The 16,085-nt window shown below is 35.1% G+C and overlaps 1 protein-coding gene across 1 annotated transcript; it reads right to left on the reverse strand.

The window, feature by feature from the left end:
- Positions 1-1,333: 1,333 nt before the first annotated feature.
- LOC101311452 (UPF0505 protein C16orf62 homolog) lies at positions 1,334-12,723 on the reverse strand. The gene is made up of 24 exons (XM_004294343.1): positions 12,526-12,723; positions 11,837-12,061; positions 11,251-11,281; positions 10,881-11,065; positions 10,152-10,311; positions 9,539-9,635; positions 8,912-9,081; positions 8,025-8,191; positions 7,468-7,656; positions 7,126-7,215; positions 6,848-6,928; positions 6,278-6,421; positions 6,032-6,114; positions 5,441-5,579; positions 5,256-5,339; positions 4,968-4,986; positions 4,825-4,865; positions 4,652-4,739; positions 3,502-3,579; positions 2,969-3,035; positions 2,748-2,847; positions 2,404-2,520; positions 2,261-2,317; positions 1,334-1,713 (listed from the first exon to the last, which is right to left on the reverse strand). The coding sequence occupies exons 1-24, from the start codon at positions 12,649-12,651 to the stop codon at positions 1,579-1,581; spliced, it is 2,673 nt and encodes an 890-aa protein (XP_004294391.1). The 5' UTR covers positions 12,652-12,723; the 3' UTR covers positions 1,334-1,578.
- Between the last annotated feature and the right edge of the window lie 3,362 nt (positions 12,724-16,085).

Genomic DNA, 16,085 nt, shown 5'->3' on the forward strand with positions numbered 1-16,085 from the left:
TTAACAATGTGATGATGATACGTCCTTCTAACACACAATCACAGGTATTCACTACTTTGATTTTAAATCTTGAAGATGTTAGAGGTGCCTTTGAGACTTTCGTGTCTGGTGTGATTAAGTTCCATAATCCTAGTTCCTTTAACTGCAAAGTTGGAAAAGAAAATTTAGCTTCATGATGATATATTTAGGATAACCGGATCTGTTGCTAGCTCTCTTATTGATATGTATGCCCACTGTGGAGTAGATATAGAAGAGACTGCTCTTTGCTTGATGATGACTTCCAGGGGTTTAGGAAATTCTGGTCAGATTAGTTCAGTGGCTGACTCCTCAAGTAAGAACTCGTTTTCTGTTGAGGGTGTTGGGAATTGTCCTTGTGATGGTGATCCAAGGACTTCACATATCAAAAGGACCAAGGTCGAGATGTCAGCTTATTATGTTTTGGACTACAAGAATGGGTCTAGAACAACAGAAGTGTCCGAATTTGGTGAAATTGATTGTGGCCAGGGGTTTTTAAGTGATGAGATGCCTTCTGGGTTCATGTTATATGGGTTGGGATTAATGAAGTTTGGTTTGAGCAAGAAGGCTGTGCTGAAGGGTGTTTCTGTGAACAAAGCGATATGTGCTATACCAGAATTTGAGTGTGTTGCTTCACATCTTGGAATCACAACTTTCTTTGCTAGTGCTTTACAACGATATGGCATGAAATTAGGGTGGAAAGTCTCTACCAGTTTCCCACCTAACATGTATGATACAATTGGCATTACCGAAGATTTTCTTAAGCAAGTTTCCATGAGGCATTGCTTTGAATGTGATACCTACTTGCAGCCTCAGAGAACTTGGATTAAGACCCCGATAGAATTGAATGAGCTGCTAGCTTTCTGTGTAGAGAGACTGAAGAACTTGAATAAATTTAGAACAACTGGTGATATGTTCAGACATGCTACTATGGACAGAATTGCTATATTGAGTGAAAAGGTATGGATGATCACTTTTGGGGATGATAAGCTAGCTCGCAAGTGGTTGTTTGAACTCAAGGCTTCCAGAATGTCATTTCTCATATGCAGGTGGACTGATTGGCAAGGGTGTCAAGGATATTGTGTTGATCTCAGAATTGCAGGTTTAAAGTGTTCTCTTCTGGTTCATGCTGTTTGGTCTAGATTTGAGTTGCTTTACTTGCAATGTCTCTTATAATAGAAACTTGAGGTCAAGTTTGCTAAAAGGGGATGGATTGTTATGATATTTCACTCATTTTGTCATGTGTTGCGCACGTGACTAGCCAATGGGTCTATATGTATTGCCTTTAGGGGCTTTAGCTCATTGTCAATGAAAATATCAGCATTTTAATTTCTTTCATTTCTGCATTTCTTTGTTTTTCTCTCTAGTTAGGGCTAATACCCTAACACGAGTAGGAGCTCATGTGTATGAGGATTGAGAGCGAAAACGGAAAATTATGTGGTTCCTAACTCAACTATACCGTGTCCCGGCAAGATGAGTAATCTATACAATTATTAATTATACATTACCCAATGAAATACAGAAACTATTCCCTAAGCCACTTGTAATACAACAAATTGAAGATCATACTGCAACAGATGAATGCAGTAAGTGATCCATTAATTTGATCGTCGATAGCAGATACGGGTGGCTGCTGTCCATACACGACTTCCCAGTTTCCATCAGATCGGAGCAAATTGAGGATATTTCCTGACTTGGCTGCCAAAAGACAACACAAATGCGAAAAAGACGATGAATGTAGAAGATTTTAGTCCTTGGTAACTAAAGAAGTAGAAGTCATAATTGGTTCAAAAGTTTGTTTTCTTTTATGCTTGAAGCCATGGCCTAGAATATTGTTTGCCATAGCATTATCCCAGGAACTGTAGGAAGCACATCATATAGAATGCTACCAGAGATTTACAGCTTATGATTAATAGCTTAGTAGCGGGTAACCTGAAGCAGTTTGGGGTTCCAACATAAAATTCCAGTTTTCCAGAGTTTAAAACTAGTAAACACCACAACTTCAATCAAGATGGAAATGGATTTTGGAAACTATAGCTTATTAGCAAGAGTTAAATCCTAGGAACCATATATTTGTGCAGCCAATGGCACTTGCAGCACGACTCTAGGCATCTATGACAAACCCATGGTACAACTAAAGAAACAAATTAATGTGAGTAACAACTAAGAAGGAACATAGTCGGAGTTCATGACAGGAAAATATCAACCTCCACTCATGAATATCAGATGAGATTCGAGAGCTTACAATGAAAGATGATGCAATGCAGTTGCAAGCTTCAAGCGCCATACTTCCACGAGCAGCCTAAGTATTACTCAATGAAACGTCATATATCAGCAACAACAGTATGAACGGAAAAAAAAGTGACCCAAACCATTGAAAGTTGTTACCTTGGAAGGTTCTTGTTGAATAGTAGTAACCAGGTTCTGAAGAACAAACTTGCACATCAATGCAAGCTCACGTAAATACGATGAATGACCAAAGAACAGCATGTCGTTTCCTAGACGCTGAAGAAATAAGAAAAATGAAATCTTAGCAGACAGAAGATTTTAGGAACTTTAATGAAAATATGTTTACCTACAGAATAATGTACAAGCACTTGATATTACTAGTACACAGTTGCATTGATATTCCTTTCCCAATTCATAAGGCTATCTTGGAGCTTTTAGTATATTTCTCTTAATTTTCAGAACTGTGAATACTTAAGATTTGTTCCAAGATGTGCACTATGTACCGTTCCCTTATCTGCATGATAAGGCAGATCTCGTTGAGATAATGCTGCTAACAGAGAAACAACTGCACAAAAAATCTTCACTCTCATTCTTGGGGTCATCCTACAAATTTATATATAAAAAATTAGAAGAATAAGTGGTTTTACGTCCATTAAAAAAATTGCATGGTAGCAAGTAGCAACTAGCAAGGTTCTGAACATGAAGATGTTGTGAAAATGCTCACCATGGCTGAGAATTTACAAGCGATACCAAGTTCTTTGGATAGGAAGTAACTCCATACTCAGGATTACCTACACATGGGAAAGACATATAAATGATGATGAGAACTATACTAATTATGATTTACGGAAGGCACTGAAACTTAAAATGCTAATTGCAACAGATGAAACAATGGTAAGCATGTTTTTGTTTTTGTCAAAGATGTTTTGTAACCTGTAATACAAGGACCAAACTTATATTGGGTTACAGTGTGGCTTCCAGTATTATCTTTCCATGTTTTCCCACATATTATATCATTTCTAGAGAAGCAAAACAAGGTTTTCTTACCGTAACTTAACCTTGCTCTACAGAAGTAACTAATTCAAAAAACAAAAGTATTAGTCTGTAATGATAATAATAAAAATAAACTAGATTTTTTTTTTTTGGGTTAAGATCAACATGATATATTAAAGTAAAAATTGCAATTTGAATTCCATGTTGATGTAATACACAAAGTGCTAACATGATGGATATGAATAAAAATGTCATGCTAACAACCTGGAACCATAACCAATAGGCTGAATAACTTTTGAATCGAGGATAGTATTCCATCAGCATCAATTGGAGTTCTGGGCCCTATAGAGAAGCAATATTTTTTAGTTTAAATGTTACCGCACCAATGTAGAAAGACTTGCACCAATCAAAACTGACAAACATAACCCCTTCAGCAAGCTTAAAAGCAGATGATGAAATCAGCGGCATAGTATACATATGCAGGCACCAAACAAGGTACCATTCATGAACAACAAAATGAGTCAATTTCTAAATTTTCTATAATCTATCAGCAATATTATCAATCAGGTGGAATCAAAATTAAGAATCAGGGTGAATCACTTGCCAGATTATCCAACTCAGGAAACATTAACTTATAGTAAATAATGTTCTCTTGCCAAACCACAGGTTGCCGTATTTTCTTGATAAGATACCAAGTTCACTTAATCAAGTAGAAAGGTATCACTGATGTAAAAAAGTGCAATCCTGATTTTCTACCATCAAAACATATACCATGCTGTTTACAGTGAAAGAGTCATATAAAGCCATCGATACACATAAAAAGCAAATCCCTGACGAGGCACGCATCCTGCTCAACAAGATCGTGCACCTTTTGGATGATGCTTGCTTCAAAGTTTGTCCAAACAGGGTTCTACACCCTAAATTTTGTGGCACCTGAAGGACTTTAATCGATAGTGTGAGAATTTTTCTTATCATTCTTCTTCGAGAGGCAATAAATACATTAAAGAGCTGACTTATGCATCACAAAGCTGAACAGATTAAACTTTCAGCAAAGGAATTAGAGTCCTAAGAATTGGCATAACTAAAGAGAGCCATAATGTACAGTGGTAAGGATAGTTACAGTATTTGAATTTTAGATGATAAGTTAAGTTGACTAAAATATTGTGTTTTTTTTTTTGAAAGTATTGTGTTTGTGTGGGTGTGTGATGAAAAATTAAACACTATTCAAAGACGTACTAATGTTTCTTTTAATCTATGCTCTGATTGGTTTTATTGCACAATAGTCTCAACTCAGTCAGATCAGGTTTATTTCATGTTTGATTCACAATAGATAAACAATATCTCAAGTATGGTTCTGATGGTAACAAAATAAATATGACATGAGAGTTTCACTTGAAAAGCAAGGTACACTAACCATCCATCACTTCTAAAACTTGCAAAGAGTTGATCGCTGAGTCAATCAGTCCATCTGAATGAGAAACTAGACCTCCAAGTAAGGCTACCTGAAATATTTATACAGGAATGAGTAACAGTACATGATTAGCTTGATATGAAACATCTTTATACCAAAAGAAGAAGAAGAAAAACCTCTGCAGTCTCGAGATACAGATTTAGCTGCTTAGTCTGAGCTGAAATAGAAGGTATTGTGACTTCAGAAAATGCTATGCAGGATTTGATAAAACTGAAATGTCTGTTCCCATCTTTCAAAGCCTTAATTGCTAAACAATTACTTGAGTGAACAAGAGTTTCCTGAAAGTAAATTGAAGTGCTGAATTAATTATCTAAAGGAACACAATGTATATAAATAAGTTGTCATAATGGAGAATCCACTTGGTGGAATAATATTCTTTTCTGAACAAGGTCCCTTCTCCGGTCATTGTGTCTTTAAAAAAAAAAAAATTGTTTATCAGAATTTGATGCAATTGATTCTGAATGGACCAAATATGATTACAAATAACACCTTAACATCAATTTTTGTTTTAAAGGTAACTTAACAACAATAATTAAGCAACATAAACCTTAAGCCAGTGTATGCTACCAAAAGCTGCACGGCATTCAATTAAGAAGGTTAAATGACTTTCGAACTCTGCCCCGTAATCAACCTAACAATGAAGATCAACAATAAATGTCAAACAATCAAATGCATTGCAATCACATTAAAAATGATTTTGCACCATGGAAATATCTAATCAAAATTAGTTACCAGTGAGACAAAAGAAGAAATCAAACGTGCTGGTTGGTTAGAATCATCTTTTACATTCACAAAATTTTCATCATCATGTAGGGCCTGAGAAATTTCAAAAAGAAATTGTATAATTGTCGGATCACGTATACAACCATTCCTGCCAAAGGAGAACAAGCCAATATTTAGATGCTCACAGGAAATGGAAGGATTTATTCATCCATTAAGCGTATAGACAAGTAAAAGAAATCACAGGTTTTCAACAGTGAGGAACCTAGAAAGATCTTGGTGTTCTCACTTGTCAAGTGTAAAAAATTAGATCATGACGCTTCATTTTTTATCACTATTCCAAGACATATAAACCACCTCCAGATTGCAAATTCATCCAATATTTTTTGCATTAACAGTATGAATTAAAGCATAAGGCTGCATCTAGGTGTGAGAAAGTCATAAAATTTATGAAAGTGTAAACTACGAGTAAATTTGAATAGTGGCAAAAAGTTCTCAAGTCGAGACTTCTGAATGTTCGTCTTTCAAAAGGCAAGATACACCACAAGGAGGCCTTGGCAAGAAAAAAATTTAGAGAATGAATGAAAATCACCATAAAGGTACCTTATCCCCATGTCAAGGATCTGCATATTGACGATGCTCTGTGAACTTCCATACATTAAATCCAAGATCTTCAGAAAAGGGGTCTACAAAGAGACAGACATAATTAATTTCCTTAGCTAATTAACTGTGATTCTACTGCTCATAAGACTACAGAACCATAATAATTTAAGATTCCATGCCATCTTCATAGTACAAATAGTACTGGTGGGAATAAACAATAATCAAGAAGTGGAAGGAGAAGCATACCATAGCAATTATGTCTTCTAAAACCTTGTAATAAGAAAGAAGCTTCACCAAGATGGACTGCAAGGTTGTCAGTTCATCTTCAGCAATCCCTTGAGTGCCTGCTCGGATTGAAATACCTTCCAAAATGGATTTCAGCTGGTCATCCTGACATAAATAATCAGATCCAGAGGACAAAATACTGAAAAATTGCATATAGATGCAAATGTTTATATACAAGCTTGCTTACATGAATTACTGTGAAAATATGAAGAGCACTTATTCCAGTTCATAAAAGTAACCGTTAAAGAAAAGTCCTTCAACCATGGGAGAGAACATATTAGAACTTAACTCAGCTCAAGTAAGCTATATTCCCGATGAATTTGGAATCTTCTAACTAAACGAGGTAGGACTTCTCACCAGTAATTATAAGTAGCAACAAGCGTTGCGTATATAATACAGATAATGAAATCAGACTCCACAAAAAACAAAACAGAAACAATAAATGAGCAAACCAACCAGAATGGTTTCACAACTGACAACCATATAGAACAGTTTTTCCCTATAACAATATGAGAACCTATTATAACGCACCATATGATTTTGAAGGAAAATATCCACATAAGCATCCACAACCTTCAAGTACTCATCAAGGCCTTCATATTGCGTAATAACCTGAATTATTATCAAAAACCAAAAACAAACAACAAAACAAAAAGATTAGTCTCTAAAAAGAAAGTTCTCAACTAGATTACTTGGAAATAAATCACTAGGATGTTTTTCGAAATTTTTGCAATGAAAGAAAGTAGATGAAAATAAGCACTGTAAAATAAAAGTTAAGAAACTAAATAGGTAGGTCTCTCTCTACAGACCTGGATGACTTTATCCATCACAGCATTGACGGTTCCCGTTTCAGATTTTCTTTCACACAGCCTAAATCCAAGTAACCTGTAGTTCAGGCACTTCCATAACCAGAACAAAAATAAAAATGAAGCGATCAAGAACTGTGCATTATAGACTGTTTTTCATTGACGAAAAGTCAAAAACGGACATCACACCTAGATTAACCCCTAAAATGGACTTAACACAGAATCACAGATTAACCGACCCCAAAGGAAGGGATCCACATCAGGAATGAAGCTGCTAATATTTTATGCTCTTGGATTTAACAATGCTTATGAGTTAGGACTATCACCACCTTCATCGGATTGTACCTGATCATAGGAAGCGTCATTGCTGGACTCAATGAGCTGAAGGATCTCCATAGCACTTGAGCTAACTACTTGCAATGGAAGTTGCTTGACTAGATGATGGAGGATGATTGAGGCACATGGGAACCTTCCACGCAGCTCCACTTGATTAGATCCAAGCCCAAGCTCCACTAGTACATCATTTACTTGTCTCTATCAACAGATTACAGTATTAATAAACCATCATTCTTTAAGACTACAATTCATGTCCAACCTTCATTATGTGATAGTTCAACCACATTCTTTGAGACTATTAATAGATAGATGAAGAGGAAAATAAATCTACATGGTTCAAATGGTACTGTATTATGTTTTACTTTAAAACTACTATATCAGTTCATTAACCAAAGTACAAAATCCACCTAAAGCTGTTTCTGCTAAAAAAATAGAGATATATATATACACACATATCTCTGTGTGTGTGTGTGTGTGTGTGTGTGTGTGTTCAATTATTACTAATCTATATAGAATTTTGATTTTTGAAGATGAGCAAGATTGCAACATTAAATGGCAGTACCTACCTCGGACACATTTTTAAATATGCATTTCATGATATAATCAATGGTGGGTTCCATTAGACTGATAAGCAATCTTTTGTTTTCTGTCAAGTTTCCGTGAACTGTTTCCTTTGCTGATATCACCCGCATCAACAAAATTTTGAAATCATTAACACAGGTGAGCAGACATCCTGTAGCAAATTGTCAAAACATGAGATGGTGTAAACTTTGCACTGCAACATGAGAAATGTTTCTCACCAGTGGAATAGGTACAAATAAAGTATTCAAAAGTATATATCAATAAAGCATGAGAAGTGAACCGCAAGGTCTTCTTAAAATTTGAAATATCAACCAAGAAAATTTGAAGCCATCTGCCAAAAGCTACATTGTTAAATCAATTGGAAAGTAGACGATACATTAATCTGTTTGCTTTTTTAGAACGAAATTAGTCTTACTCAAACTTCATTCAGTTTTACAGTCCACGCTTTTGTTTGCATCATACTATCATTAGACTTTCACCTAGTATACTGACCTGTTTACAGTATAGTCACTATTGGCATGGACGATAAAAAGTATATTAAAGCCACTCCAACCCTGTTCTCATATGTGTGTGTATCTTTAAGTTCAAATTAACCCACTAAATTGGTTAATTTATCTGTTTTCTCCTCTGCCAGCTAGGGCAACCCGAAAAGCAGGTCTCTGAACCTCACAATCCCACCCAAATTATTTTTCTCCCATCGGTTTCTCTTTTCTTTCTTGATATTGAATCAAAACAATCCATCACCAAGCACCAGTGAATTACTCAGCATTTGCAACAAATTCCCCAAAATATATATAACAGTGTCTATGAACTCTATATAGTTGTTTTAACAAGGATTGGTGACTATAAATGCAGTAGAAAAGATAATTACCTATATCATTAGAGTGCAACTTTCTAAGACAATGGGCCATATACAAGCGACAGTAGGCAGATGCCAATGGATCTGCTAACCCTCTTATCATCATCACCAAGCGCTGAAGACAGTCTAGAGGTCGATCATGTAAGAAACGCCAGCAAGGCAATAACGCGAGCTCCAAATAACTGAAACAGAATCAAGTTAACGACCAGAGAATACCATATAGAGAAAGAGCGAATGGGAAGAGGAGAGAAACATAACAAACTCTCACACATAGAACATACAAGTAAAAGGACCCCAAAAAAAAAGTCTTATCAAACAACTTTGGATGGCAATCAGATATAACCATCAAGTTTTTAGAGCTACTAAAACCCTATTTTTAATTTTGATTCTTGAATTTAAGCTCATAATATCGCTAAAAATCTTTCTCTCATTTTGTGTCTATTTTGGAAGAAACTTCCATTTCACCTTCCCTGTCTTTCTCTAATACATTCTTATATATAACCATTAAAAATAAGGAAATAATTACAATAAACATGCTCTTCAAGGGTAAGCTATAACAAACAAATTTAAGAGATAGAGAGAAAGAAAATACGGAGAATATTATAAAAATATCATAGAATCAATGAACAGAGAACTCACATACGTGGAAGAAGCTCTCGGATTGCACCAATTTTGCTGAACCAGTTGTTGCAAGTTTCTTTGGCATCGGAGCAAATATCCCTCGCAACAAAGTTTTCTGCCATGAATACAATTGAATAAAATGAAAAACACCAAACTGATTCAATAAAATGAGTCCAATAATTAACAAACCAATTTACATTAGTTAATGTTTGAGTTAAAAGTAGAGAGAAATAAGAACCCATAATGGGGATGAGGAAGATGTAAAGCGCCCGGCTGTGAAGCTACAGAATTTGTTCAATCTACGGATCTTTCTTTTATCTTGTTATCTTTCATTTCCCTCTTGACTACTTGACACACATGCGCTGAGTTACTTATCAAATCATGGAATTGCTTGTTATCAAAGGCCAAAAAAAAATTCATTGCTTACTTCCTTTAAATAAAACTGCTGACACCGTCTTTTTTTTCTTTTTGGTAAAATGAGTAAACTAGCATTTGGAAAGAATACATATCAAATGAGCATATAATTACCCAGCAACTGACAAGTGCTATCGATAACTTTTCAAGAAAAGAGTTCAAAAGCACTGCTATAAGGGGAAAAGCCTGGCATGGAGAGGCAATGTAACAGCAATACCTGGTAACGAGCAGAGTTTGGTTCCGTCTTCAGCTAAGTCAGCTTTCAACTTGATGCGTTCCCATACCATATCTCCAAGCATATCCATAATATCCGTAGCGAGAGCAAAAAGTGTAGGATAACATTGTAAAATAGATGTATCCATCAAAAGCTTAGCTACCTGCCGACACAAATTTCTTTGAGAATCGGATAACAAATGATCCTAAACAAAATTCCAGCACAAATTGACAACAAGAACTAGTGGTCATAGATGGAACCTATCAAACTACTAGAGAAATAAAAATATGACAAAAAAAAAAAAAGAACTATTATATAGTCACAATGAATAAGTAATCTTTCTATGCAAAATAAATGGGAAAATGCTAGAGTCGCAAGCCTGTAGAGCTGAATTTACTTTAGACAGCCGAATCACACACGACATGGATTGTCATCCTACGTTATCTAACCTGGTGACTTTTCAAATCATAAATTGCTAAAATCCTTGCGTAAGAGTGGACCAAGGAAAATCTAGTTTTCTATGCCAAATAATGTTAATCTTCATGCTAGGGTATAACCTTCGGAAACAATAGAATCGTAATAAATGATGAAGATAATGCCAACCAATGTATTCAAAATATACTGAAAAAGTAACACTATTTAGAAAGGACAGCTTCTTAATCTTTTCTTAAGCCAGAACTTTTACCCAGGAAAGACTACAAACCAATTTTTCAGCAGAAGTAATAAAATTACTTTTATTGATAATTTCAAAGACGTCACACGGTCATCAGCATGCCAACTGTGATTTATTTCAGCTTTGAGGTCATGTAACCGGGACACATATTCCTGTCCTGTGATGACTTTGCCACCCTCTTCTGCAAATTTTTCTGGATCTTCCAGTTCCTCCAAATGCATATTTGTTGAAGATTTATCATATGCTGCACATTTGCATCATTAGAAAACTAAACCAAGCAATTGTTAAAGCTGGTCTAGTACTTGCACTGTGCAATTTTTTGGAAACAAAAAACTAGGGGCATAGTACTTGCACTGTGCAATACTACAGCAGTGATTTGATTGTAAAAAAATTAAAAATAGCAGCAGAAAAGAAAGGTGTCTGACATACTTTTCCTGCCTTTCACCATCACATCGGACATCTGAAATTACGAAGAAAAGAAAGAAGGATTAGAAAGTTGCAGTTTCCGATAACAAACTTATTAGCTGCCATACTTTAGAATACAGAAAGTGCTATGAAATCCTGATAAGGGAAGAAAACCATTCTTTTGGTGAGATGTCAATGTTACAGACAGAAGCCTCAAAACAGCTCCCTGATTCATCTAATAACAGAAAACACTCCCAGAACAAGAAGAAAAAATTTAAAATATATATATATATAGAACATTACAACATGGTGCATCCAGTCTGCTAGGTACTAAAAACTCCCTACCATCTGAAGTAGACTGCCTTGAATATGCTAAACAAAGAATCTTTTCCCATGAAGGAGAGAAAGCATCGAGTTTAGAAGTTAAAATTCATCCAAGAAGTGGAAAATCAAACTCTATCCACATAAATAAATAAATAAACAAACAAACAGTAATTAAATGTCAAATTTCAAAAAAAATATGCACCATGGTCTTAGAAGCAAGCAAACAACACCGCATTCCAGGAATCCAAATAGAATCCATAACAATCAAGAAAACTGAGCTGCTTACCGAAGAAGTCAACACCATTTTGGAGACTGGAAACCACTGCATCAGTGATCTCTTAAAAAAGGCCCATTCTTTTGATGAATTTCCAACCGACGATGCCTCACTTGACAGTCCCAAAGCAGAAATGTCTTCAACGCCTTCCGAAACCACTCTAGAAACCGCTGCATTGTTATCTGACCTCCTGAGCGGATCAAGATAGTCTGTCTCCCCATCATCAACCACCTCAACCTGCATCCAGATACATCACATTGTGAATATTCTAGAACGTAAAATCAAAACTTCAATCGTAACGTTAACTAGGAACACACTAACCGTATTCGAGGAATCAGAACAAATTTCACACCACAAAAAAAGAAAAAAAACAAACAAACAAACAAACAAAAAAAGCTCCTATATTGAACTCAAGCACCAAATTGCTACAAAGAGCTTCTGATTTTGAGTCTTTTACATTGTATGATACTTCATATATTATACGATTACAAAACCAAACAAGTATTCAGAATCACTATAATTTCGAATTGAAATGCTCAGGCACCTATATGACCAATCCAAAACAAAATTCAAAACTGAAAGCAGTTGCTATGGTGCTGATAGCTCAATCGAGCACAGCGAGTTAAGTAACGGAGTTTCTATCTCTGATCATAAACTATTGGAATTATTTGAAATTAAATACGAGAATTGAGGTTATGGACCTGGGGGTGAGCTAGAGACGATGGAGCGGAGAGAGGATGATCATCGGCGCGTGAGCGAGGAAGCGCGTGGGCTTGTTTCTCGGCGGTGTAATCGCGAGGTCTGAACTCCATGGAGTTGGAGAGCATCGGTATGACCGTCCGTCCCCGCTTCTTTTTGTCGTTTGGGGAAAATGGGACTGCCACGCCCGATTTTACGGTTGGACTGGATGTCGTTTCTTAAGAAAATTGGACATATGCGACAACCAGATAGTCTCCCTCGGTTTGGACCGTTTGGTTTTCTCGGAAAATAGGACTAGGAATTAAAGCCCAATTCTGTTTTTCTTTTTCCTTTTTTTGTCCTGTTTTTTTTTTTCCTTATAAATCATTCTCATTTCTTCTTTTAACTTAAATTTTGTTTTTGTATTTTATCATTTTCTAAAATTTTAAGGCGAAAAATGAAATCAAAAATGAAACTAAAGAAAATGTATAAAACATTAGGCCGTGTTCGGTGTTGTTTTTAAAAACAGTTTTCTGTTTTAGAAAATTAAAAACGCGTGTAAAACGCATTCGGTTGGATGTACTCCAAAAAGTCAGGATACTGTATCCCAAATACAACTCTTAATTATAGAGTAATTTTGGAAAACGTCTATACGACGTTCTCGCTGTTTCTTGAAGAATGTGAAAAACACTGGGAGATATTCGGTGGGTCTTATTGCAGTACAACAAACTATTAACTGATACACCATCAATTCAACCTTGCGGATCAACTGATTTCATACTGAAAATTGGAGAAAGTTGTTCATACCCAGATGTTCATACCAATCTGAAAGGATTATAGAATTCACAAAAATCTTCATACCCAGATTATTTGGTTGCTCCACACGTTGATATATTTAACACTATTGTGTCGGCGTTTCTCTTATTTTGTCATTGAATACGGGGTACGGTGGAGAGGGAGACTCTTCAATCCTTCAGCTAAGACGATTGAGTATTGAAGTGATTTCATGAGGGTTTTAGAAATTGAGAAGGATGACGAGAACAAAAGCAAACAGATGGATGAAAACTGATGACACAATCGGCAATAAACAATATTTAATAACCTAAAAGTATGGTGATAAGGATAACCTTCAGCAAAAAAGATGTCAGGAATAATCTACCAATAGATGAAGACAATTACAATGTCTTTTAGATGCATCAGACTTGCTCACTGAACATTGTTTTTAATTTTCAGTTTTCGTAAAACTGTTTTACAACTATGTTACCGGACAATTATCTCATTCATAAAAACATGAAATTTAACTATCTATTTTCATTTTATAAAACACTTTTTAAGAAATGATTTTGTAAAATGTTACCGAACAGGCCCTTAGATTCCTTTAGGCAATTTGAACGGAGAGAAATAACATGATAAGGAAAGGGGTTAGTTTTGAAACCTATGAATATGATCTAGTGAGTAGTATCATCCGAAAACAACGAAGAAAAAGGTAGGCCTACGGTAAAATGGTAGTGTCCTCCAAGTGCTCCACTTAGAATTAATGTGGATGGGCCTTTTGGCCTAGAGGATGGTTGTGGAGGCATTGGAGTGGGATGATTCTAGTATGTGTATCGTTGCATTAGCTAGACCATTTCTATATGCAGACTAGCTTGATTCTGGATATGGAAGCACAGGCGTGTAGAGCTAGTCTACTTCTTGGTATTCAGTAAGATTGGGCTGACATTGACATTGAAAACGATTATGTCATCCTCATTGTTGCTTTCTAAGAGTGCGGAGAAGAATTTTTCGAAATGAAGTCGAATTATAGATGATCGTAAGAATTATTTTAATGCTTACCAATCAATCAGAATCCAACATATTTTCCGTGAAGCAAACGGTGTTGCAAATATACTTGCACGTACACTTTGCTAGGGGTTGTGTGATCGATGATGTATAATTTGAGGAGACACATGCTATCATGCATACTAGATGTTTCTCGATATTATAGACAGTGTTCATGTAGCTCGAGGTTCTAGTATTACATCCCCCCGAAGCAAAATTTTACTTTTAATATAATAAATGGAACTAGGGATGAGGTTGGGCCTCCTTGATAAGCTAGGTTCCAAACTCTATTAAAAAAAAATTTGAGATCCTAAATAGAATCTATATATGACATTTTGACTAGAAATTGATCAGACTCAATAAAGTGTTTCATATAAACACTGGCGGAACTATATTGAGACCACCCCTTTAATTTTTTTGAACTTGTGTATTAGGCTTTACTAATCAAGGAATTTGACATAATTAGATGTAAAAACTTTCTAATTTAGAGGTTTGGCCCCCATTCCTTTCCTATTAAACTATAAACACCATTTTTTGTTACTAAGTTTAATTTAGGAAAATGCTTGAGAACACAAAAGTTTCTACCAAAACTATATCCCAAATTATGTGGCAGTGCTGTATCATTTCCTACATGTATATATTTTGATTCCCAAAATTATTTTTTATATTATTTTTTATTTTTGTAGTGAATGGACGTTATCTCTTATAAATTCTCAAAAAAATTTACTTCTCTTCTGCAAAACAACAACTAACAGTTTCACTTGGTCTTGATTGTAGATTTCATTTGTCTTTAAACTACCCTAATTCGTGAATAATTGATGACTGTTGAGAGCTATTTTTCAAACCTATCACTGAGTTGAGCACCATAATTCAATCGGAAGTCCAACTAAAGTTGGGTGTTTTTCTTCATGTTTTGTGAATCTCAATTTACCCAATGCTAGCTTATCACAGATTCTTTGTGTGCATGTTATACACACACACACACATATATATATATAAACACACACAAACAATCTTTTATTTAATATATATATATATATAGACACACACACAAACAATCTATTTATTTTATAATCCCTCTTGAAACTTCACGGAAATTTTGATCAATTGTGTTAGCTAGGTCTCTACAGTTCATGAGATAACCTAGGATTGATTCATGGGGACTAGCTAGTGAATTAGGGTTCTTTTTTTTCTTTCTGTTTTATTATTTTTATAAAATAATTCCATCTTTTCAAAACAAAATAATAGTAATTCCATAAATTCTTTTCTTAATTAGTCACAATCCACGTCAACAGCATTGATAAACAGAAGTGTTGAGGTGGCTTCCGCCATGTCATTTGGGAAACATATTTGGTAAAATATTTTGGTGGATGTAGCACTACTCTTTAATTTATTCAATTTATTTCTCCTACCTTAATCAACTCTTGCCATATACTCTATTCATATTTAATCAACTCACCATAATGAATAATTTCTTTTTTATCATTCTATTATGTACAAATACTTTGTAATTGATTAACTTATTTCAGTTATTTCTCTATGTACGTATTAATGAATTCCAAATTTCATATTTTGTTTCAGTTTAGTAACTTTTTTTTTTGAATTGTCAAATACACAAAAGTTAATTACCTTTTGATATTGTATTCATATACAGTTGTTCAATTTTTGTATACTATGTATTTTTACTTTATAACTCGGCCCCCCTTAATATATAATCATGGCTCCGCCCCTGCGTATAGATCTGGTCATTTCAAATGATGAGTGC

The sequence above is a fragment of the Fragaria vesca genome, linkage group LG3 (genome assembly GCF_000184155.1).
Source record: "Fragaria vesca subsp. vesca linkage group LG3, FraVesHawaii_1.0, whole genome shotgun sequence".
In the NCBI taxonomy this organism is placed as follows: Eukaryota; Viridiplantae; Streptophyta; class Magnoliopsida; order Rosales; family Rosaceae; genus Fragaria; species Fragaria vesca.